The 23,767-nt window shown below is 27.0% G+C and overlaps 1 protein-coding gene across 2 annotated transcripts; it reads right to left on the bottom strand.

Moving 5' to 3' along the window:
* Nucleotides 1–2,675: 2,675 nt before the first annotated feature.
* LOC109801448 (putative ADP-ribosylation factor GTPase-activating protein AGD8) lies at nt 2,676–10,469 on the bottom strand. 2 transcript variants are annotated; one of them, XM_020362522.3, is made up of 7 exons: nt 10,204–10,469; nt 10,007–10,125; nt 8,211–8,643; nt 7,815–8,081; nt 4,630–4,746; nt 3,734–3,835; nt 2,676–3,624 (listed from the first exon to the last, which is right to left on the bottom strand). In XM_020362522.3, exons 1-7 carry the CDS (start codon nt 10,276–10,278, stop codon nt 3,601–3,603), a joined length of 1,137 nt encoding a protein of 378 aa, XP_020218111.1. In that variant the 5' UTR covers nt 10,279–10,469; the 3' UTR covers nt 2,676–3,600. The 2 variants fall into 2 exon arrangements, with proteins under 2 accessions (XP_020218111.1, XP_020218110.1); XM_020362521.3 differs by having other exon boundaries at nt 3,042–3,624; nt 4,630–4,752; nt 10,204–10,412.
* Nucleotides 10,470–23,767: the final 13,298 nt, after the last annotated feature.

Raw genomic sequence — 23,767 nt, 5'->3', positions numbered from 1 at the left:
TTTAGACTTTAATTTTATAAAATAAATATAGTTTATATATTCAAAGTTTGGCATGATCTAACTTATTTTCATCTTACTTGTATTTTTTTAAAATATTATTTTAATCCATTATGACTTTTAGTGTCATAAATATGAATGAAAATTATTAAATATATAGTTTGAGACTAAAATTGTACATAATTTTATTATTACTAATAAAAAAATATAAATGATATTATATTTTAATATATATTTTTAGTTCCTATAAAATTAACAAGTCTTGATTTTGATTCTATGATTTTTTTTTTCTTTATTTTTCATCTTTCTAGTTTTGTAAACACTATTTTTGGCCCTAATAAAATAAATAAATTTTGGATTGATCTTTATAAAAAATAGTAATTAAATTTCATCTCTTTAAAATTTAAAATCACTATTTTCGATATATAAAAATTATTTTAAGATAAATGAATAACAATTATTTTAATGATCTATACGAAATTTTACGAATCTTAAACACCAATATTATATTACTAACAACTATATGTAACACTTAAGACTTCACTTAATTTTTTAATAACAAAAAATAATTAAAAATAATCACACAAAAATTAAAAACTAAAAACAATAATTTGAATTTTAGAGGGACGAAAAATGAATAATTTTTTTACAAAGACTGATATCAAAATCAGCTAATTTTATAGGGACTAAAAATATTTTTAAGTCTATTATATTATTGGCATAAATAATATTTTTAATATTTGAAATAAAAATAAATAATAAAAGTCAAAATGTTTCCTTATATAAAATAAAAAAGTATAAGTATTTAATACATTAAAATGTTTAAAATTAATGCACTTACTGTAATAAATAACAAAATATTAAAGACTCTGATTCATAATAATATTTGGTAATTCAATTCAAGTGTCTCTTAACAAAAATCTTGGATTTATGTTCTTTGAATAGAGAATAAGTTTAAAAAAGATTAATTTTTAATTATTTATATAATTCAATTTAGATCATTGAGAATTAAAGAAAAATCAAATAATAAATGTTAAAGAAATATCTTTTCATTTGACTAATTCAAACAAATAAGTTGCTGCAAAATACTAGTATTTCCTGAAAGCATTGCATTGTAGAGAAAAAAAAATGTCACCTAAATGTTAGGCGCTTTGTTCTATGAAAAAAAAATTATTAATTAAAAAAACATACGTATTTAATGCATTAAAATCTTTTTAAAAAATCCATGTATGTTTTTAAAATTGTTTAATTAATAAAATATGTAGCTTTAAAATGTTGGATATTTATACAATACTTATTACATTTATCTAATATCGTAGGATTTGACTCTTTTAAAATAAGAAGAACATTTTAAAAGATAAAACATAATAATAATTGATTATAAAATTAAGGATTAAAAATTATGATAAAATTATATATATATATATATATATATATATATATATATATATATATATAGAAAGAGAGAGAGAGATAGAGAGTTCAATAATTTTATATCAAATGTGAATTTTGTAAATCCAACCATTAAATTATAACTTCATATCACTTTATATGTTTATATCAAATTTTGTTAAAATTGAACAACAACTTGAAGGTAATCAAAGTGTTCATATTTTATTATATTTTAAAATATATATATATATATTACGTTAATTTTATTTTATAAGAATGAAGTATCAAATCATCTTTGATTAATCTTTCATATTTTATTATTGTCTAATCCTTACATATAATTGTGTATATGGTATTAGTCATGAGTTACATGCTAAATCTTAAGTTTAATGTCTCTTGTTATCTTCATATGTATACCAAATGAATCATAATAAATGTAGTGAATAATCGAATCATTACTCATTTTATAAAGACTAAAAACATATTTAATTATATATATATATTATGCACACTAAAATACAACTTTTTATCCTTAAATCAGACTTTTTTACTCAATTTCATATTACCTAAGACTAAAATTGTGGAGCTTCGACATTAAGGATATCAGGTTTTTTAAAAATGTTAAATGTTTCTTTTGTTTATCAAATTTAATCTTTTATGGTTCGTGTAAAAACAAACAAAAATTGTCAAATGTTTCATAAAAGATATTCATTTTCAAAAAAATTATATGGTGCATGATGTATATTTTTTTTTTTAGAAAACTCCATATGAATTGATGTGACAAAATTTTCACAAACCTCTTTTATTTTAAATAATCTCTAATGTTTTTCAAATAAATATTTTTTAAAGTGAGTTTATACATGCCACCTCATTTTAAGCAATTTGTTTAATTATTATCACTCTAATGCAATTGTTTCTATTTAGAAATTGCTAATTAACTCACAAATATTTCTCTCTCTCTCATCTCATATTCCTTCTTCCACATGAACACACAAATACTTAGAAACCCAAAAAAAAAATTGTTTATATAAACAACTTTCTTTAGTTTTAACTTTTAAGCAACCTAAAATCACATGTAATATATATCAAAATGATATTTTATTATTAAGCACCTTTCATATTAGAGATGTTTTTATTCTTTAATTCAGTATTTTAATAGAAAAATACAAATACATCCGTTTGTGGAATGTATTAATGACATGAATAATTTAGAAGATGATATTAATTGTTTTTAACTATTAATAATTTAAAAAATATTAAATTCAAGTTGGATATAGATATAATGATAATAGAATGGAAGATATTTATAGACAACGAAGAAAATCAAATATATAAATAAAGATAAATAATGTTTGTTTGATAGGAAAAAAAATATGGTTTTAAATATGTATGACCAATTTCAAATACGTACGTAAAACCGAATGTATCTGATTTCGTTAGTAAGTTTCATCAATCAAGGATGTATTTATGACTTTGTTTAAGATTTATTGTTGCCAGAGAAGTTAAGCAATTACCGAAGCAATAAATGTAATTAAGTTATCTGACTCACTGAAACAAAAAGTTATGATACCAAGTACATAGACACAATGGAACATATATACACTAACAAAATTAGATTTTTCTGACTTAAGAGTTCAAGTATCATCATATGTATTACCTTGTCTTTGGGAGGAAGAAGAGATAAGAGAGGAAGAATAAAAAAAATATATAATGTAATGGAACTTTAAAGAATAGTTCCTCGAAATTTGGAAGTTAAACAAAGATTAACCTTTGGCTTCCATTTTGTTATTTTCTTCATCCTCACATCCATTTCATTGATTTATTGTCAATATATCTCACATATAGTTAGTTATTTCCTTCATCATTAATTATCGACAATTTATGTGTATTGTAGATGTTTTGTATCGTTTTTTTTTTCTCTTTAAGAGGTTTTAGTCTTGATATTTGTGGATCAAGTGTTGAAACTATTTTGCTATTATTTATTTTTCATGTTTTGAGACTCATTTAAAACATAAATAGTATATTATTATCTGGTTCTAAATAACTGCATGTTGCATTATTCTATTACATTCAAAACATCAGTGGCTGGTGACTCGGACTTTAGAGGTTTGCTTTGATACAAAACTTACAATTTTAGAGAATTCAGTCTTGAAGATCTATTATGAAAGTGAAGGCTAAGGAGCTGAGATTCTTCGTTGCTTCATCATATTTTTAAGAGAAAATATATTTTCGTGTCTGGAAAATAAGATAGGAAAAAAGATGGGAAGAAAATGTCAAATCGGGGACATGAGCAATGACAACAATGACAATGAATAGAGTCAAGTTTATAAGTCCAAAAGCAAACCTGGGTAGATAGTCGATTAAGGAGATCACTAGTGGCAAAATCAATGGATGAGTTATGTGTGGAGTTACCAAAAAGATCGCTACTAGAGATGGCAGTCGAACCCTAACAATAAGAAAAGGATAAATACAGCCAAACATCAAATTTTGAAGTTATATGGGACTTTAATTTCTCATTAAGAGTTTTTCACGCTAGGGACAAGTCACGCATTATCTCACATTAAAAAAAAAATACATAATGCTTTGAATTAAAACATGAAAGTTGTTTACCATTTTTAATTCGCTAAGACAAAGTTTGATATCTTTTTACCACATGATCATAGGTTTTTAACACTACCTTGGATTAAATTTCATGTGTTTAACACCTTACTATCCACATTGATAACAAAGAAAAATAGTTTAACTAATTAAAAAAAATGTTAAGAAAACACAAATAGACGTGATTTTATAATAGGAAATTATAACAATAAAAGTAGAAAAGTTTGATATCTTTTCAAAAATAGTTTTTGTTTTGTCTTGTATTATTTATCAAATAATGATTCTCCATGGATACTATCATAGAGACAATAAAAACTTGGGAGTACAATGGCTAGAAACAGAAGAAAAAGATGTTTCCTTCAATACAAATGCTTTATACAAATAGCCATTTGTTCAAAAGAAATTTTTTTTTTTAATCTTCATTTAAAATTCACTTTAACATCAAATTTTAAAAGTGATTTTCATCGTTGACTTTTATCACCCCAAATGTTATGCGTTATAACAATCAAGAGGTTAAATGATATAAGTAATAAGTTATCTAATCTTGTTACATTTCCACAATTAGGAAATGAAAGTCCACTACCTACAAAAAAAAAATGCGTATGCTCAAACAATATTTCAACAATTTATAAAAGAACGTACCGAAAACTTTGACAAAGTGACTTGAGCATCATTTGCATCCTCGTTTTGGTCTCCAAAAAATTGGAATGAGGAAATAGATTTAGCATTTGTGAACTTCTTTCTAGCTTCATTGGATTCCTGAATCTGACAAATGGTTAGGCATTAAAATATAAAAAAAGAGGAACAAATTAAAATAAGTGTCGTAAAACTAAGTAAATATTATACAAATAATTGGACATTAATATTTGAGGTTAAATGAGATAATTATACAAAAGTATGCTTATCATTCACATGTTAAAAGTATGCACCGTGAACATAAAACATTTAAATATGAAATATCATAATTACTAATTTTTAATAATTAAATTTAAAATTTGTCATAAACTCGAGAAAATAATGGGTCCACAAAAAAAATACACAAGGTTTATAAAAATAGGAGAAACGTGATACTTTATAAACATTCAATATAGCTTAGAGCAATATATTAAATATATTAAATCCGTTTGTTTAAGTTTTTTTCTTAAAAAATCATTTTATTTAATAAAATAAATAATTTTCTATTTTTTATGTGTTTGTCAAAACAACTTTTTTTCTTTTTCAAGTTTTCTCTTTTATTTAATAAATAACTTTTATCTGCTTAAAAAAAATATTTTAAAATCATTTTTTTTATAAACAGTATTTTTAAAACAAACTAACCTGTTATCATTAGCATTTTCTTGTAGCATTTGTTTGATATAAACATTACTAAAGTTGTCAATTTGAATTCAGTCTAATGGTTGATCTAAACAACCCTTAAATAAAGTCAGACTAAACCTTAAAGAATAGAACATAAATAGAATAAAGTCATGTTGGCCTAATCTGCTGAACTCGACAGGCCAAATGGATTAAGGTCGAGCTAGCTCACAAGCTTACAAATTATCCGGTTAAACTAATAAGAAAAATAAACTAAACTACTATCATTGTTAATCTGTAATATATTGCAAAATAATAGAATAAATTAAATATAATAATAGTTTTTTTTTTTTTTACTATTTTGTGTTCATTTATAGATTTGTGGACTTGTGGTTACAAACTTAAAATTAGGATTAACAGCTATGAAGGTTTTCTCGTTCTCGTTTCAGGTACTAATCATTTAAGCAATCATATTATTAAATGTATAGGATCTCTTAAGTACCGAGATATTGGGATCATACTAGATAACAAAGTTAGTTTTTGAAGTAGCAACAATTCGATCCTAAGACTTATAAATATGCACTTACCAGTGTATTATCAAGCAAATCTTTTATATAGTTATGTTGAATTTAAAGGGGTTTGGACAATGAATAAAATGTCAAATCCTTATTTTAAACTCAATTATAGAAACATAGATCATAATAAAATGTTTTTAACTAAACATGAATAGTTAAAGAATGCATTAACTACTATTTCAAGTAGAGTGTGTTTAACTCTAGATGTATGAACATGTAACTACTCAAAACTATACGACTATGATTGGTCGATTGCTCATTTGTAACTAATATATAGTATCAATTAATCATATTATAATTTATTTTTTCTTTTAATTTTTCATTGTAAAAAATAGATTTAATTTTTCAATGTATTTTTCTTAATTATGCTAATTTGCCTTGATGGCTTGACATGGGTCAAGTTGGACTAAAAAGTAACAACTCAAAAGAATATAAGTTAAACTAGCCTAACATAAAATAAATTTGACCTGTATAGGTTAGTTTAGACTAGGTTAGCTCGACTCACTTTACAACTCTAAATATTACTACCTCTAGTCGTAATCATAAGCATAATACAAATTATTAAGACCAAGAAAAATAATTAATATAGTTACTTTCAATTAATTATACTATAAATTCATGTTTTATTTCAAACATACCTTTTATTTTAAGTAGTTGCTATATTAAATGTTAATCAATTATAAATGAATGCACAAGAAATAAGGTTAACAATAAATAAATAATATTAAAAAATTTAACTCTAAATAATTTTAAAAGTTAATAATTATTGTTTATAAATAGAAAAATATTTAATTTATTACTTATAATTAAAGATAGTATTATGCAATAACTTCATTTGCAATCAATTCAAATCCCAACTGGTTAAGAGAGATGATGAATATGGGCTAAATAGAAGATGTAACACGCATTTTAAATTTAGTATCACTGAATTTCATAAGTATGCACCAACAAAATCTAAAAATAACATTTGACCCGTAATTAGAGGATCTTGCCATGACAAAAGGCTATAATTACTTAACTATAATGGATAAACAAAATACATAGTATAAGTATGCATTCAATACAAATATAAAAGTCGTGCATCAATCGACTAGTACTCTACAAATCATAAAACATTAATATAAACAACTCTAAATATTTGTTGCACCTTATTGAATTTTAAATATATCACCTATATAATCTATTAATCTTACACTATTGCATCCGAACAATAAGCATGGGTGGGCGAAATGTGTGACTTATATACCTCCATTTCGCTTTTTCTAGATGTAATACTTATTTAATAAAAATACAAAAGTTTGAACTTAAAAAACTCAAATGGATGAAAAATAATTAAAAACGTGTTTTTAAAACAATTAACAAATACTTGTTAGGCATATTTGTTTATATGATACATGAAATGCTTTTTAATTTTTTTTCTTCTTGCATATATGCTAACATTTTTTCTTTTAACTAAGAAAAACACAGAAACACAAGCGGGGACATAATAACAATAATAATAATCATGATGTGATGAATTTTTTTTATTTATTTATAGAAATGACATTGTAATTATAATAAGAAAAGTGCAAAAAATGTTTTTGATAGTTGACAAATTGGTAAAGCAACAAGGAAAGTGAAAAAAATCATAAATTTTATAATCTGTATATTATTTTTCATGAAAACTAATAAAATGAAAGATAAAGGTTAGAGTAAAATATAAAGACCCAAATATAAAGATGAAAAACTGCTTGAGAGTTTTCTTTGTTAATAGTAGAGATAAAACATGTGTGCTAGCATTGTCCCTTGAAACTGTAAATAATGTTTTGCCATGTGTATATATATTTTGTTAGTATTTTCAAGTAATAGGTATTCAACGTCAAACTTCAAACAAAATCATATATAATTTATTTTTGTAGGTTAATCACATGCGGTAAAAGTGATATTATACAAGGGTAAAATTATAGGCATGTGACTTACTTGCACTTTTGAGGAATTTGACCCAAACTTATTTGGAACATCATTGTCCATTCCAAAGTCTGCAAAGAAGCTAGATGACTCTGGTAAGGATGCATGCCTAAGCAGACGTTTACCCCCACAACTTGAATTCAAAGGAGATGATTGAACATTTTCCATATACTCAAATCGAGATGTTGGCGATGGCGCTGAAAGCAAATCATTGTTTGTTGACGAAGTAACTAAAGATGGAGCTTCTTCTGGTTTTTGCTCATAAAGAGACTCACTTGACTTCATAACACAAAGAGATTTTGTAAATTTAAAATATCTTAAATATAAGAGATCAATACAAAGACCAACCAATAATCTCAACGATTTTCTTCAAATACTATATGCAAATAAAGATAATTATTTACGTACCTTTTTAGTAAGCTTTCGTGCACCAAGTCCCCCGGTCTTGCCACATTTTTTAGCACCAATAGGCTTTTTGATAGTATTGCAAATTGTTGTATGTGAAGCTCTGGGTGAAGTACTGATATTTGGCATTTCAGACTTGTTCATAATATTTTCCTTTAGTAACTCAGTAGTCTTTAGTTGAGGAAGTCCTTCAACAACTTGTGCAGATTGGGAAGCATTAGGTGGTGATTGTGAACTCGCCTCCTCAATAATACTCTTAGATACTTCCTTTGAAAGAATTTGTTTGTATAACTCTGCAGCTCTCGATGTATATTTGGCCTCTAATTTACCACCGTCAGTCCATCCATGTTGCTTAAAGAAAAATCGTGCACGATTGTTTCCTCCAAAGCTCATCATTCTTAATTGTTCTTGGTTCCATGAGTCTAGATTTGTAGATCTGCATAGAAGAACATATAATGAATGAGTATTCAATTTTTCTTTTATTGATCTACTTTGCTCCTACATTTTAGGGATGACATAGGGATGACACCGGAATGGTTGCAGGTTTCAATATTTTTGTCCCGACTCAAAGTTATATCTTATATTCATCATTATTTCTATACTTGATGAATATAAAATTTATATCTCATATTTATCTTATTAGATATTAAATATGCTTGTATCTGTCTAAAAATTAATTAAATATTTTTTGTAAAAAATATTAAAAACAAACATGAATTTTAACATAAAATAATAATTACAAAATTACATTAATTACGTTTCATTCGAAATAAAATTAAAATAGTTTAAAAAATTATATAAATCTCAAGTAAGTTCTAAAAGTAAAATTAAGTTCCTAGAAATAAAAAATGAGGATGAGTATGAATACGAAACGAGTAAATATATACTCATTATCATTCTCGTACCCAATTTAATAAAATGAATATCAAATGTATTCATATTTAATCAAATAAGATATTTTTCGTCAAAGTCATGACAGGTTCGAACATTATTCATATATACATATTTATTTGTCATCCTTATTACTTCTACCTTCACCATTTTATTTATAGTTAGCCACATAGTCTATCCATTCAATAGTGCAAAAAAATAATAAACAATTTTTTCTTAAAAGCTAATCATAAGATAATTTCTCAAAATACATATAATACCAAATTGAAACACACATTTAATGTGTTTAGATAAAATATAAATCACTACAAACATCATTTATTTTTACCATTGTATTAGTATAAAATATTTATCGTTAAAAACAGTAATTAATTTCTGTTGAAAACCTTTAACATACACAAACTGATTATTTATCATCTAATATAATTTATTTCATATTCAAAATCAAAATATTTTTTAACTCTAAACCATAAGTTACTACCACTACTGCATCAATCAATATCACTTATGACAAATATTGCGTATCTTCGCTCCCCTTTACAAGGCATGCCTACTAGTTGCAGGAATCGCGTATTGAATACATTATTTGTCATAAGAACATTTCCAAATGTTTAATGAAACATAAGCATCTACCTACATTTATTTATCAAAATGGAGTTAATTCTACCGACAAGAGCTTTAACCTCCGTATATAATTATACATTTTATCAACTCTTTTATAGATTAAAGAATAATTATCTCATTTTAGAGACACGAGGTTTTCCGTGCATCTAAGACAAATTTCTCAATTATGTAAAAGTCTTTAACTCTTAACCCAAACATGTTGAGTGAAAGCCTTATAAAACCTAAACCTTATAAAACAAAGTCTTAACATGCAATTACCAACATTAGAAGAGAGTGTATCTTGCCTGACAAAACTTATGTGGACGCCAAGACTGCGATGCGCAGCGGAGCAATCAATGCAGAGGAAGATTCCGTATGTGACAGAGGCCCAAGTTGGGTTCTTGGCATTACAATCAAAACACATCTGAAATAAAATACAGACGAGGATCTAAACCTAAAAGGCACAAAAAAATGAAGGAAGATGAAAGTGGTAATGCGAAACCTTGTTTTCAGACTTTGCCTTGAGCTTTCGAAACACAATGTTCTTGTCATTGTCGGTGAAGGCATGGGAGGCCATGGGAGCGTGACAGGTAAATCAACAAAAAATGGGAAACTGAGTATTTAAAGAGGCAGATTATTTATGGAATGAATTAATTATGGGCTTGTCACCTTCTCAGGTTAGGGGGTCAGGGTTGGTGGTAACACAACATCGCACCACTCCTCTTTTTAAGCAAGAATATCGCTGATATTTTGCCATTATTTATCTTATTTTATTTAAATTTATGAGACTATGGAAAATCAACCAATGTTTAATTTGCTTTGCCCATGAACACTATCTTTTTTAATCTTAAACTTTAATATTTTACATGCACTATTTGATGTTTTTATTTAGTGACATGATATTTATAAAGCCTTGACTTTTGATATTTATAAAACCTCACTTAATTTAGGACTTCCTATATTTTATTTTTGGGTAATTTCAGTTCTGAGACGTACATTCTCAGACTATTTTGCGATAAAACTAATCAAATTTGAAAATTACTTCCCAAAACACAATATAATTACTCTTCCGAAAAGTGTGCTTTCTAAATCCTCGAGTTGTTTTTATTAACATTATAAAAAGTGTTTTTCATTTTTTATTTTTGAAAATCACATTTCAGAACAGTAAATAGTGTTCTACAGAGAGATGTTTCAAAAGTAGTGTTTATAGAGTGATATTGAGTTAAAAAAAAAAAACACATTAAGAAATTAAAAATATGGTTCAAGACATATGTGTTGTGGGATCATTAAAAGATACAATAATAACACAGATAGTTCACATTCGTTCAAGGATATGATGGTAACGCACAACATTGAAGTAATTTTATTGTATAAATATATGAGTATAATATGATGAAATTAAGGTGAAATCTTTTGATAGAAATAAAAGAGACAACAAAATCAATAAGGATTTAATACTGTGAATTGTAAGATTATTTGTTTAATTTTGTTAAGTTAATGATTATGTAATTTTGTTGTTTTAATATCTTTAAATTCTAAAGATTAAGAAATTTTTACAAGTTTAATTATTTATGAACTGTTTTGAGTTAAAGTTAAAATTGACTAAATTTAATAAAATATATATAAGATTTTTTTAGACTTTAACTTTAAAAGTTTGTTTGCTTAAGAAACTTTGAGAGAAGTTAAAAAGAAAATTTTTGAAATCAAAGGAAAATTTTCTTTTTTTGACATCACAGGACTACTCTAGTCCTTTTCCAAAACTTATTAATAGGAGTTTAATTAAGATTCGAAACCTTAGAATTGAGATTCGTAGATTGTAGATTGGGGATGTTTGACCCAACTAGGGTAAATATGGAAATTTATTACAAAATTGAGATTGTTTTGAATCTTATTCCCACCTTGGAATAGCAATGTGAGTGTTGTTGGTCAACATAGTGTCACCCCATGTCACATTTTTTTTTATATAAAAAACTAATTTAAATGTGAAATCAAGTGGCGTGCATGAGTGCAACTCCAACTACATTTATTTTAACTAATAACTAATTTTAAAATAAGTGTCATTGCCTTCAAGTGAGAGATAAATTTTTATTCTTTTTACATAATTAGTGTTGCTATCCTTCAATAGGGGACTAACTTTTTAAATTTTTTTATTCTTTTAATTTTTTCTTACTTTATGCATGTGTTGCTGTATAGGAACCCACTATTTGAAAAAAAAAAAAAAAATCAATGTGTGTCAATGTCCATGAGAGCATCATTTAAAAAAAAAAAATTAACTTCTGTCGTTGGTGTGAGAAACACCACAAGAAATAATATATTATACATTCAAAATGAAGGGCATGTGATAGTGTTGATAGAAATGAATACAACTAAATACCGGAACAAGTAAAAATTCAATATCTTTCACGTTTGGATGGGAATGAATAAAAGATAAAAGAGGACAATATAATATTTTCTAAAATAAAGTAATATATATATATAGACACATATATCAAGTCTTCTTTTTGGAGACAACAACTTTATAAGAATAAAAAAGTTTAAAAAGTTAGTCTCCTACCAATAGATAACGATATAACATTGTGTTAACTAATGGCACCTGTGTTGACTATACCAAAATAGGAACAAGTTTTAAAAGAATTTCATTCATGTAATAAATTTACATAATGATCCTAGTTGGGTCAAAAAGTCAAGGAAAAAAGGTATATAAGATTTTCTTAAGATTTGGACTTAATTTAAAGTATCATTTTCTTAAGAAACTTGGAGAGAAGTTAGAAAGAAAAACTTTGGAAAGAGAGGAAAACTTTCTTCATTTTGACTTTATAGGACCGCATAGTATTTCCTTGAAGCTCATTTGTGGGAGTTGATGAGACGAGATTCGAAGCCTCAAAATAGAGAATTGTAGATCGAAGTAATTGTACAACGAATGCCGAGAGTTTGTGTTCTTCATGCATTCTTCTTACCTTTTTCTTGTTTTTGATCAATTCGAGTTAAGGGAAACTTGTGCATTGATTATTGTTATGTTGTATATGCTAATTGTTGTCTAAATTCTTCCAAAATGTGGTTGTGTTGATTGAATTGAGAAGTGGAACTCTTATGTTTTGAGTTTTGGTTGTTTTTGAATGGATTAAAGGGAATATGATGATTTGAAACTCTTATTGGTTGCATGTTGAAAATTTTGTTACATTTGAGTTGCTTATAGTGCATAATTGTTGTTTTATGGGTTGCAATTTGGATGTGGTGGAGAAATGCAAGTGATAGAGCCAAATTGTGATTCTACCTATTACAAAAATCTCCTTCATATCAGGCACAACTTCATGGTGCTAATCGCGATGCAAGTCAGAGGCACTTTTCTTATCTGACGTTGGGCGCGAGATAGCTAGCGCCATACGTGAGTCAATTAGGAGCTTTCTAACGTGATTATGTCAACATATGGATTGAGGAGCATCGAGTGTATTACCTTGGGAGCCTTCTAACTTGGTGGTGTCGGGCCATTTTAAGTGAGATCGAGCATGATCAAGTTAGTGGCTCCCAACCTAGATGACGTCAAACTTAAGTTTGGTAGTGTCGAGTGCTGTTTAGAAGGATACTCTTTATCTCATTGACATCGGGGTGCAAAAGGATTGAGTTGAAACTATCATGCTGGGCATGAGTATGCTAAATTGAATGTTAATAACATGTTGTTGTACGTTGTATTGTGAATGTATGAGAAGTAGGTGGGTGTGTAGTATGTTGTTGTGTTATGTTTGAGGAATGTTGTAATGTTGAAATATCTTGATGAGATGCTTGGTGCATATAATTGTCCTATGTTGTAGACTTCGAACTAGACGAAAGGTAATATTTTTAAAAGTTTAAATATCCTATCATGTGAATGTGTTATGGTTCTTTAAGAACCTACAAAAACCTTTATTGACTCTTCAAGTGAAGTGTAACAAGTGTTGAGTCTTCTCTAAATCTTTAGTTTATATTGTATAGATAGACCAAGCCAAATTGGTTATAAGCAACAAAATTAAGCAAGATATGAAGTTGATGGGCAAAATCCTTAATTGATTACTAGAAAGGTGCATGGTATCGCGATGATAGTTAGTGGATTATACATATAGGTGACTTGGTTAATGTATGTCAATATCACGAGTCACGACAGACTCATACCCAAGCTATATTATTCTTGACAACTAGTACTAGGCTTTTCTATTTTAAGTGGCAAATTCAAAAAAATAATTGTTGTGAATTGATAACCAAATTTTTTGTTGATCTAACAAGTCTAAGGAGATTGTGGTGTTAAGTTGGTTTGATAGGGTCAAGTCACTTAGACTACTCACCTGTGTTGTGAAAAATCTTAGTTGGAACGTGTGACGACACATTATGTTATTGTGCTACTAAATTGTTGTGTTGTGAGATGATATGTTGTATAGTTATTTTGTTGCTAAGTTATTGATAAACTGTGTTGTTTATATACTAAGTTGAAAATGATGTTAAGTTGTTAATTTATGCTATATGATTAAATGTGTTGTTAAGATGGGCACTGGGTCGTAGTTATGTTGACACAGTGATATGTATGGTGTTGATATGAAGTTTGAGTTGTTGAACTGATTCATGTGTCTTACGAAAATAAGCTAGTTGTTATAGTGTTGATATGAAGAAATTGTTAATATAGTCGTATCTTACTTTTATATTATGTATCACTTTATTATTTATGAGCTTGCTCTTGTATTACTTTGCTATTGGATTACAATAATCGTATTATGGAAACAAAATAAGTTTAGGCAAGAGGTTGAGTTGCTCTTTGAGAGTCATGCTAGAAATGACAATGTTTTGTTTTGAAGTTGTTATGAGACAACTTGTGCATAGTAATTTCTTGACTAACAACTTATGATTTATGTTTTGCAATATGGATTATTGTATATGTGTGTGCATAATTGAGACGTATTCCCCACCTTTAAGAACAAGTCTACCTAGACTTTATCCATTTAATAATTTATGTTATATATACATCAAATTTCAATGATTAAATCGTTAAATTAAAAGTTTATAATACATAAGTAAAGTCTTCAAATATTTTTAAAAAATTTAAAAATCATTTGGTACTTTATTTCATTTGTTCAAATAAACACACACGCACACATATATGTATATATACACACGAGGAAGTATTAAAAACAATTTATAAGCTACTTTAAATTAATGAAATGAAGTATCAAATGATTTTTAAAATTTGTAAAAATTTGCAGACTCCATCTATGCATTACAATTTTTAATTTAATAATTTGATCGTTAAAATTTGATATAAAACATAAGTTATTAAATTGAATAAGTTTACCAAGACTTGGTTTACTAAATAATTCATGTTATACATCAAATTTCAATGATTTAATAGTTTAATTAAAAGTTCATAATTCATAGATTAAGTCTGTAAATTTTATAAAAATTGAAAATCATATAATTTTTTTTTCTCTATCTCTCTCACACGCGCGCGCGTACACACTCACACATATATATATATATATATATATATATATATATATATATATATATATATATTATTGCATGTATATTCAAAATCTATTTGCATGATAATTCAAAAAATTAAATTTGTTTTTTTATTGCATAGTTGTTAAGTTGTAGAAGTGTATGGATCTCTCGAATTCATACAAGGTACAAAAAATAGTTCCGTATATTTATTATATAATGTGTAATTTTAGTATAAAGAATATTTATGATAAAAAATACTAAAATAAAGGAAGGGGAGTGTATTTAGCGAAAGAAGAGTATAAACTGAAAAAGCCCTGGTCTGATTGCATCAGATCCAAAAGCATGCTAATTTTCTTGATTGGACATAGGCCCTGGCTAATTGGGCCTACTTATTTTTGTAATTATGGACCCAAATATTTTTCCGAGGAGTGATGTGGTGATGCCTCTAGTTTCCTGTGCAAATCATTAACATCTTTTTTCCATTTTCCTACTTCATTGGTTCCATCGAATAAATTAATAATATAAATCTTATACCCATAAATTGTCTAAAAGAAACATTAAAATATTAGGTGCGCTTTAAAACCAAATGATAAGTTAGGTAAAAAAATTAAAAAGTTAGACGAAAACAGAAAATTGAAAGTTGATAATTTGAATTAAGTGCGCGTTTGAGCGAATATTTTAAAAAAAAAATTTAATTAAATTAAGTTAGGCTAAAATTGAATTTCAAGTAGGGATGGCAATGCGACAGGTCGGGTACGAGTTTCATGATACCTGTCTCCGTTCCTGCGAGTCAAACTCATTCTCATCCTCGTATCTGTACTCGTATCTGTACCCGTCATGTATATGATTTTCTTTCGCATATCTGTCCCCATCAGGTATCGGGTATACCGTACCCGTTCTTGTCAATTTTTTATTATTTATTTTTTTATAAAAAATGATATTTTTAAATTATTTTTTTTATTAATTATAATTATAATTAAGTTATTTCTCTACCTCATATTATAATAAATAATCACACATAAAAAATATTAAAATTATTTAATATAATTAAATTGAAAGTGGATATTAAATTAAAAATAAGAACAGGGATGAGTACGGGTACGGGTACAGGACAACTAAGTACATACCCGTATCCGTACCCGATTTAATATATCAAATTTTACTTGTACCCATACTGTACTCGGTCAAACTGGATATTCTTTGTCAAAGTCGGGACGAATTTGGGTATTACTCGCAGGGCATATTTGTCATCCTTAATTCCAAGTGAAGTTATTTATGTTTAAATAGTTTTATTTTAAAATTTAAACTAGTAGCAAAATTCAGTATAATTTTTTTTAACGAATACAACAAAAGGTTAAATTTGAGACCGAACTCAAGTTATTCATGTAAATCAATTTTTATTTTAAAAGGAAGGTAGTAGTAATTTTAGTATATTTTTTCTTCATTAAATGCAAAATTTTTATATAAAATTGAGCAAATTTAAAATCAAATCTTCAACATAAAAATTGATTCAACATAAAATTAAATATTTTTTTTTAAGAAAATCACATTAACTTAACATATCTTAATCTCTAAATATTAAACGCGAAGAAAATTATCTTGTGAAAAATTGTTTTTTAGGTATTATTTTTTATTTTTATAAATTATTTTAATTTCTTATATATATATCATTTTATTTATTTATTATATTTATTTATATCAATTCTTAAGTATTAAATGTGAATAACTATCTTTTATAAGAATTTTTTAAGGATTATCCTTTGACATAAGTTTTTAAGATTTTTTTTAACATTTTATCTAGTTTATAAATTAAATTTTAATAATTTAAAATATTTTTAAATCTAAATTTCATAAATATATTTAAAATAAATCTAAAATATAGTTTATATTTTAAAAAATATTTATTTATATAAATTTATATACAATTTATATATTCAAATACTTATATATTTAAATAAAATATTTATTTTTATATATAATTTATTATAACTTTTAGTTATATATAATAAGTATTTCATTAAAAGTAATGAACAAGATTTATCGATAAAAATTTATCATCAATAAAATTGATATATACTTTCTATCAATAATATATTTATTAAAAAATATATTAAATATAAAATATTCAAATAAAAATACTAATTTAATAATAATTTAACATAAATTAAAATGCACATCACAGTCAAAGACACACAAATGGCTAATAGATCATAATGATTATTTTTATTTTGAATATTTTTTGGTTGTTTTTTGTTCACATATTACCTCCAAACTTTTCAACTTTAGATATATTATTATATACTTCTTCCGTTTTGTACTGATTACAATATTTTTGTTTTTTTTAAATAAATTATATTTTTAATATAATATTAATTATTATTTTTTAATTTATCTTTTCACAAATAATTAAATTACCTAAAAAAATAATATGTTTATTGAGAAAGTAAATTATTTTAAAAAATATACACTTATTATTTTTAATATGCGTAAAAAATTTAAATAATGGTCATTGTAAGATAGTGGAAATAAAATTTTTCTTTGTGGTTGCCAACACATTTGTCCATCTCAGGTACATAATCCTGAGAGCTGGCGGCGCAATTTTTTTAAAATAAAATTATTATGTCATTGATATATTTTTTTTAATGAATATTGAATTATATATTAGTGGAGTCATGATACATGTGAGTATGTGACTCTATGTATTTTATTTAAATGAAAAAACAAATTCAATTTAATACACATATTTGCAGTAATTACAGTAGGAAGAGTGTGGATTGAATTTTATTTTTTTATTTACACTTGAAGAGTGATTTTATTTAAAGATAAGTCAGTTATAAAAAAGATATAATATAAATGAAAAATAAGAATATTAATAAATAAAAAGAGGTAGGATTATTAAAGGATAAATATATTATAAGAAAAGTGAAAACAAAATTTAATATTTTCTTTATTTATTTTTATAGATTACGGGTAAAGTTTTTTTAGCTCTCTTTAAATGAAAAATCTAACTACGCCGTAGGCACTAGGTTACGTATCATAATGGATTAGTTTGTTTATACTTAAAATAATAATTGTAAAAAGTTTTTTTTTTAATTTTTTTAAAAAGATAAATTTTGTTTCTTAAAAATAAAATAAAAAATTAATATTTAAAAATAAATAATTTAAATAAACACATGAAAACATAAAAAAGAACTGCTTAGTTTATAGAATAATATTTAAAAGAAATTAAACAAACAGATTGAACAATAAGAAAACCAAGCTGAGCCACAGAATTCATAATAATAAGCTCTCGTGAGTCGTGACCCAGAAAAGACATGCTTTACATTTGCATCTAATTAAATCGCATCAACCATGTTGATTTCGTCGTCATCAAATCAAATACGATTGATTGAAAAAGGTCATTGTCACTTTAGTTGGATGTTTTGGTAATATATCTGAATCCAAATATCTACGGATCATGTTGTATATTAATTTGTGGTCTAAATGATGCTGCAAATATTTGATCCTATTATTCATCTGGAGCCATTTTTTCAAGAAGAAATTTGTCATAGTAAATAAAGACAAAGCCATAGCAAATTCGTAATTGAAAGTAAGTAATTCTTGCCTAGCCATAAAGTAGAAGCATCATTTGATTTTGAACCATGTCCATGAAATATGCACATTACATATCCTCACGCAATATTATCAACTAAATTTTGTTCACTCTCATTGGTGAGAAGACAGCAATAATAGCATTATCATGAGCACAAACACAGAATATATTCCGCAGTTGTATGTTTTAGTACTATGTATGGCAGGGACTTCAACACTCCATTTTTTTTATTAAATTTTTTGTGTCTAAATGTATATATTTAAATTAATTGCATTTCTTACCATGCTAATATATAGTCGATCCATGATTTTATTTATCCATTTATAATTTCGTGGTTTTGATTACCCTATTTTAAAAATTATACGATATTGGTCTACCATTAATTTGTTTTTCGATAATACGTATATAATTATTTTTGTTCAAAATACTATTTAACTATGGTCAAATTATAACAAATCATAAACGAGAAGTTTTAGTGTTGTTTAGATTACAGTTCCATTACTGCTTCAAAAAAAAGATTACAGTTCCATTACGTTTAACTCAACCCATCACTCACACAGCTTTTCCTATTACGCATTAAAAAATGTAAAACTTCCATTCAAAGCTATTCTAACGGATTTTCAAGCATACCTTTATTGAATGTCAAGTTCATTATATATATATATATATATAGATATATATTGGTGAATATACAAGTTCACTTTATCTAATTCCAACTATATAATTGTAATAAAAGAAAAGAGAAAATGTGTTTTTAGTCTACGGTTTCAGTCAAATGTAGTCAAAGTTAATATATTTTCATACACTTTTATCAATTTATGCATCGGAAAAAAAGTTAATCTATTTTCATATAGATAAATTTGATCCTCAGATTTAAAAATCACATAGATTTAGTATAGTATTTTTTTTATATAAAAAAATTCACCACGTTTTTAAATCTAGGAGTGATTAAATTCTTGAAGACCAAATTTATCAATATAAAAATATAAAAAATTTAACCACGATTGGTAAAAATATAAGATTAAAAAGTCACTTTTTCCTAAAAGAAATGTTCATACTTCATACAGCGAGATACTAATGAAAAAAATAAAATAAAAATATAAAAATGTTTGTATACCAAAAAACATCATGCTATAAATATCTGGCCTTTTATACATGTATACACGAGTGTGACATTAAATTATGCACGAATAAAATTTATCAATAACGATATTAAATGACTAAAGTTATACAAATAAAGAAATCGTATGAATTAATATAAAAATATGAACAAGACCAATGACCGTGTAGAATATAATTTTTATTTTTAAAATCTAGGAACACGCACAACTTTTGTTGTCTTGCTGACAATTCGTCAATAATTATGAGCAGAGCCACAAAGTGCTTATCAACTAACATAAAATTATTTTAACTTAGTCAGCCATCACAACTATAAACAATGTAATTATATTAAACATTTAAAGTAGGTTGTATTATTATAATCGTTTTGTAGAACTCAAACAAAGTTGTTTCAGATACACAATGACTACATTTATTTATTTTTCATATAAAAATGTGATTTTTTTTTTACACGGAATCATGAAGTGATATTATCCATGTAATAAGTTTTTGATGCAAAAAACATATACTTAGGAGAAAAATAATTAAGAGTAATAAGGAAGTTGGTTGGAGATTTAAGAGTACCGACAAAATTGAATGCGTGAAGAACGTGCGCCTTTGGCTTAGGGGTTCACATGTCTAATTGCAGACCACACACGTAGCCATTATTGGTCATCTTGACTCTGCTCCTCAGACTTCCCTTTCATATATTATATCTTGCTTTGCTTTTCATACCTCAAATCTTCACATACCTCTAATCCATTTTCTAACCTCATTATATGATAATCAAACTGTTTAGGCTCATTACATCCTCTAAACTTTTTCCTTTTGAATATTTTATAATATATACAAAACTTTCAAGTTAACCCCAGAGGAAGGTTGATTGATGATGATGATGATATTCTGCAAAAGTGGAGGTCTATGAGAATACCTCATGCTTGTTAAAAAAAACTAACTTGTTACAATTACACAATGTTTAATTAAGAAGATCAAGAGACAAATCACATCACATAATAATACATTCCTTTTATTTGCTTGAAAAAAATTAAAGAAAAAGTTTATTTAAGAAATAAATTTTCAATTTCAAAATTTATATTTAATTTCATTATTTTCTCTCCGTCCAGACTGTTCAACTTTTTCTTTCATCTGCAATTTCTATTTTGTTTTATGTTCATTATTTATTTATTTATTTGTTGTTAAATTATTAATTTCAGTGGCCACAAAAAGCCGTCACTATAAATAAAAACCATAGTGACAAGCGGTAAAAAAAATGTCATAACTGACGACAAAAGGAAAAAATTAAAAATAATAATAAATAAGTAAAGTTAAAAGAAGGGGAGGAATAAGTTATAGTAAAAAAAAACAAAGTTAAAAAACTAAATACTACTTTTGCCAAAAATTTGTCATATATTTGATACCTTAATTAAATCGTAAGAATTATTAATTTGCGTAGCATTTGTCTAAAGTACGGGTGTTTGTGGTATGAATAGGCATGTGTTTAAATTGTTTTTACTCGATCTAAAATTTTGATAGTGTCAATTTCATTTAAAAAAAAACATAACATTATATTATATTATATTTATATATACACACATATACATATATATATATATATATTAAACAATAAAATTAAAGAGATAAACAATTACAATTACGACATATTTAATAATATATTTTAAGATAAAACAACAAGATATTGATATAAATATAACATTGTCACAAACAAATTATTATTTATTTAAGCCAGAAAATTATATTATTAAAATTTAATTGACTAAAAAATATTTAAAAAAAATAAAAATATATACCTATATATATATATAAATATATACCTGCATAATAACATTTTTTGTATGTGTTATTGTAGTGGTAGGCATGTGAATTATAATGATTAACAAAACATGCATTTTTTATTATTTTTTTGTGATAGGCATGTGAATTCTAAAATTGCAATATCATACAATATATTCTCTTTATGTTTTCAACTCACATGCACTCAGTCTTACGTGGGCTCGTGTCCGTCCAGCTTGGTCGGAGTATTTTGTTGCGCGCATTTTGAAGACACTGTAGCGAATCATAAACACCCTTCACGTGGTTGACTTGACCCTTTGTCCCAAATTTTCTTGTTACTTTCTCTTTTTAACTTCATCCTTGTACAGTAGTTGCGTACTATCTAGTATTTCTCTCTCTCGCCCAATTTTGCTAGTAACATAAACATGGGGGACATCGACATCCAATATTATCACACTTCTCTAACAATTTCTAACCCACCGTCCACTTGCAAACACTATTTCAACCAAAAAGTCTAGCTAGTACTTGTTATCTTTATTAACTTTTTTTTTCGGTCTTAATTACTATATATAAAAACAAATGAAATAAAAAACATAAAATTTCAGACATTTACTTAACCATGCTGTAGCAACAACAGACACAACTAAGCCAATTAATTCAGAGACTGGAACATGAAAGTGGAGATAGAGGACAAACCTTCGGACAGCAATTCCTGAACAACTTTGAATAATGTTTTACATAACTGGCGCAACATCGCTTCTGAATAACTTTAAATTTATCCATCAAAATAAGACAAATATGATATGGGATCAACATTTTCCGTATCATTTTATATATATATATATAATGACATATCCTAGGCCTTGCATAATCAATATTCAATAGCGATTGTTACCGATAGAAAAAATAAAAATAAAAATCAGTAGCAATGTTCATTAATGATGCCATATGCATACAATACAACGGTGTCTGATGACAGTGGGAGTTGTATTCAGGCATATCAAACCCAGTAATTAAGATAATCCTTAGAACTTTGTATTTATTTAGCTTCTTACCGCTGCCAATTAATCTTTATGTTCCTCGCGTTGCGTATAAGACCAATTATATACATTTCTTCTGTACGGGTAGGGAGGTCGGCCACCACCCTGTCGGCCATTGAATGGCAGAACCAGGCAGCCGAATGCCAATCGGCCACCTGGATCGGTCTATCGTCACTTATTACCTTTAATCAAGTAATTAGGGATTAATTAGTTGATTAGGGTGTATTACCTAATACGGTAAGTATGCTGCGAGGCCCATGGGGTCCGGGCCCATAAATGACAGTATAAATAGCTCAGGACAAAAGGTAACGTGACTGTTCATTAATTATCCTAGAGATTCGAGCTTGTCCTAACTTGAGCGTTGGAGTGCCTTTTGCAGGTACCAACCCCCTCTTCAGCGTATCGGATTATCGGATCGGGAGTCTCGTTCGGCCTTCGAACTACAAGAAGACTTAGTGTGCCCTTCAGACAGGTACATTTGGCGCCCACCGTGGGGCCGAACCGAGACGATCTTAGAAGATTAATCGAGCAAGACAATGACGATAACAAGGAGGACGAACACGGTAGATCAGCAACACGAAGAAGAACATGTCGAGGTGGTGGATGAAACCAACCTTTCCGAAACCGTCCGTCTATTGAAACAAGAGATGGAGGCTATGAAACAACAGCGAGAAAAAGATGCTAGGGAGCTTTCGGCCTTGAAAGCTGAGAATGAGGCACTAAGGAATCAAGACACCTCATGGAAACCTACTCAGGTCACCAATACGCAAACTCAAGGGTCGCACCAGTCCCATACGATCCATGCATCGGTCCCTCGTGCCTCAGCAGTAGCACCTGAAAAGCACCCCTCGGCCTTACCCACTGTCGGTCGGCCTGCAGATTTGACAACCATCGGCTCACACCGACACCCTTTCACCCCCTCCATAATGCAACTCTCTCTTCTGGACAATTGGAAATCTTTACCCATTGATAAATATGATGGTACCACTGATCCTGATGAACATCTTGATGTTTTTCTTACGCAGGTAACCCTGAGTACTACGGATGATGCTGCATTGTGTCGCATTTTCCCCACATCC

This window comes from Cajanus cajan, chromosome 11, assembly GCF_000230855.2.
Source record: "Cajanus cajan strain Asha chromosome 11, NIPB_CcT2T_4, whole genome shotgun sequence".
Taxonomy (NCBI): domain Eukaryota; kingdom Viridiplantae; phylum Streptophyta; class Magnoliopsida; order Fabales; family Fabaceae; genus Cajanus; species Cajanus cajan.
Note: the sequence above shows the minus strand (reverse complement) of the source record. Positions and strands in the feature narration are given on the sequence as shown.

Coding starts and splice junctions, on each gene's coding strand:
- LOC109801448 (XM_020362521.3), bottom strand. CDS start 10,278: ATGGCCTCCCATGCCTTCACCGACAATGACAAGAACATTGTGTTTCGA. Junction 3,836..4,629: donor TCACTTTGTCAAAGTTTTCG/GTACGTTCTTTT, acceptor TCTTATTGTTAG/GGTTCGACTGCCATCTCTAG. Junction 3,625..3,733: donor TTAATCGACTATCTACCCAG/GTTTGCTTTTGG, acceptor CTTATTTTCCAG/ACACGAAAATATATTTTCTC.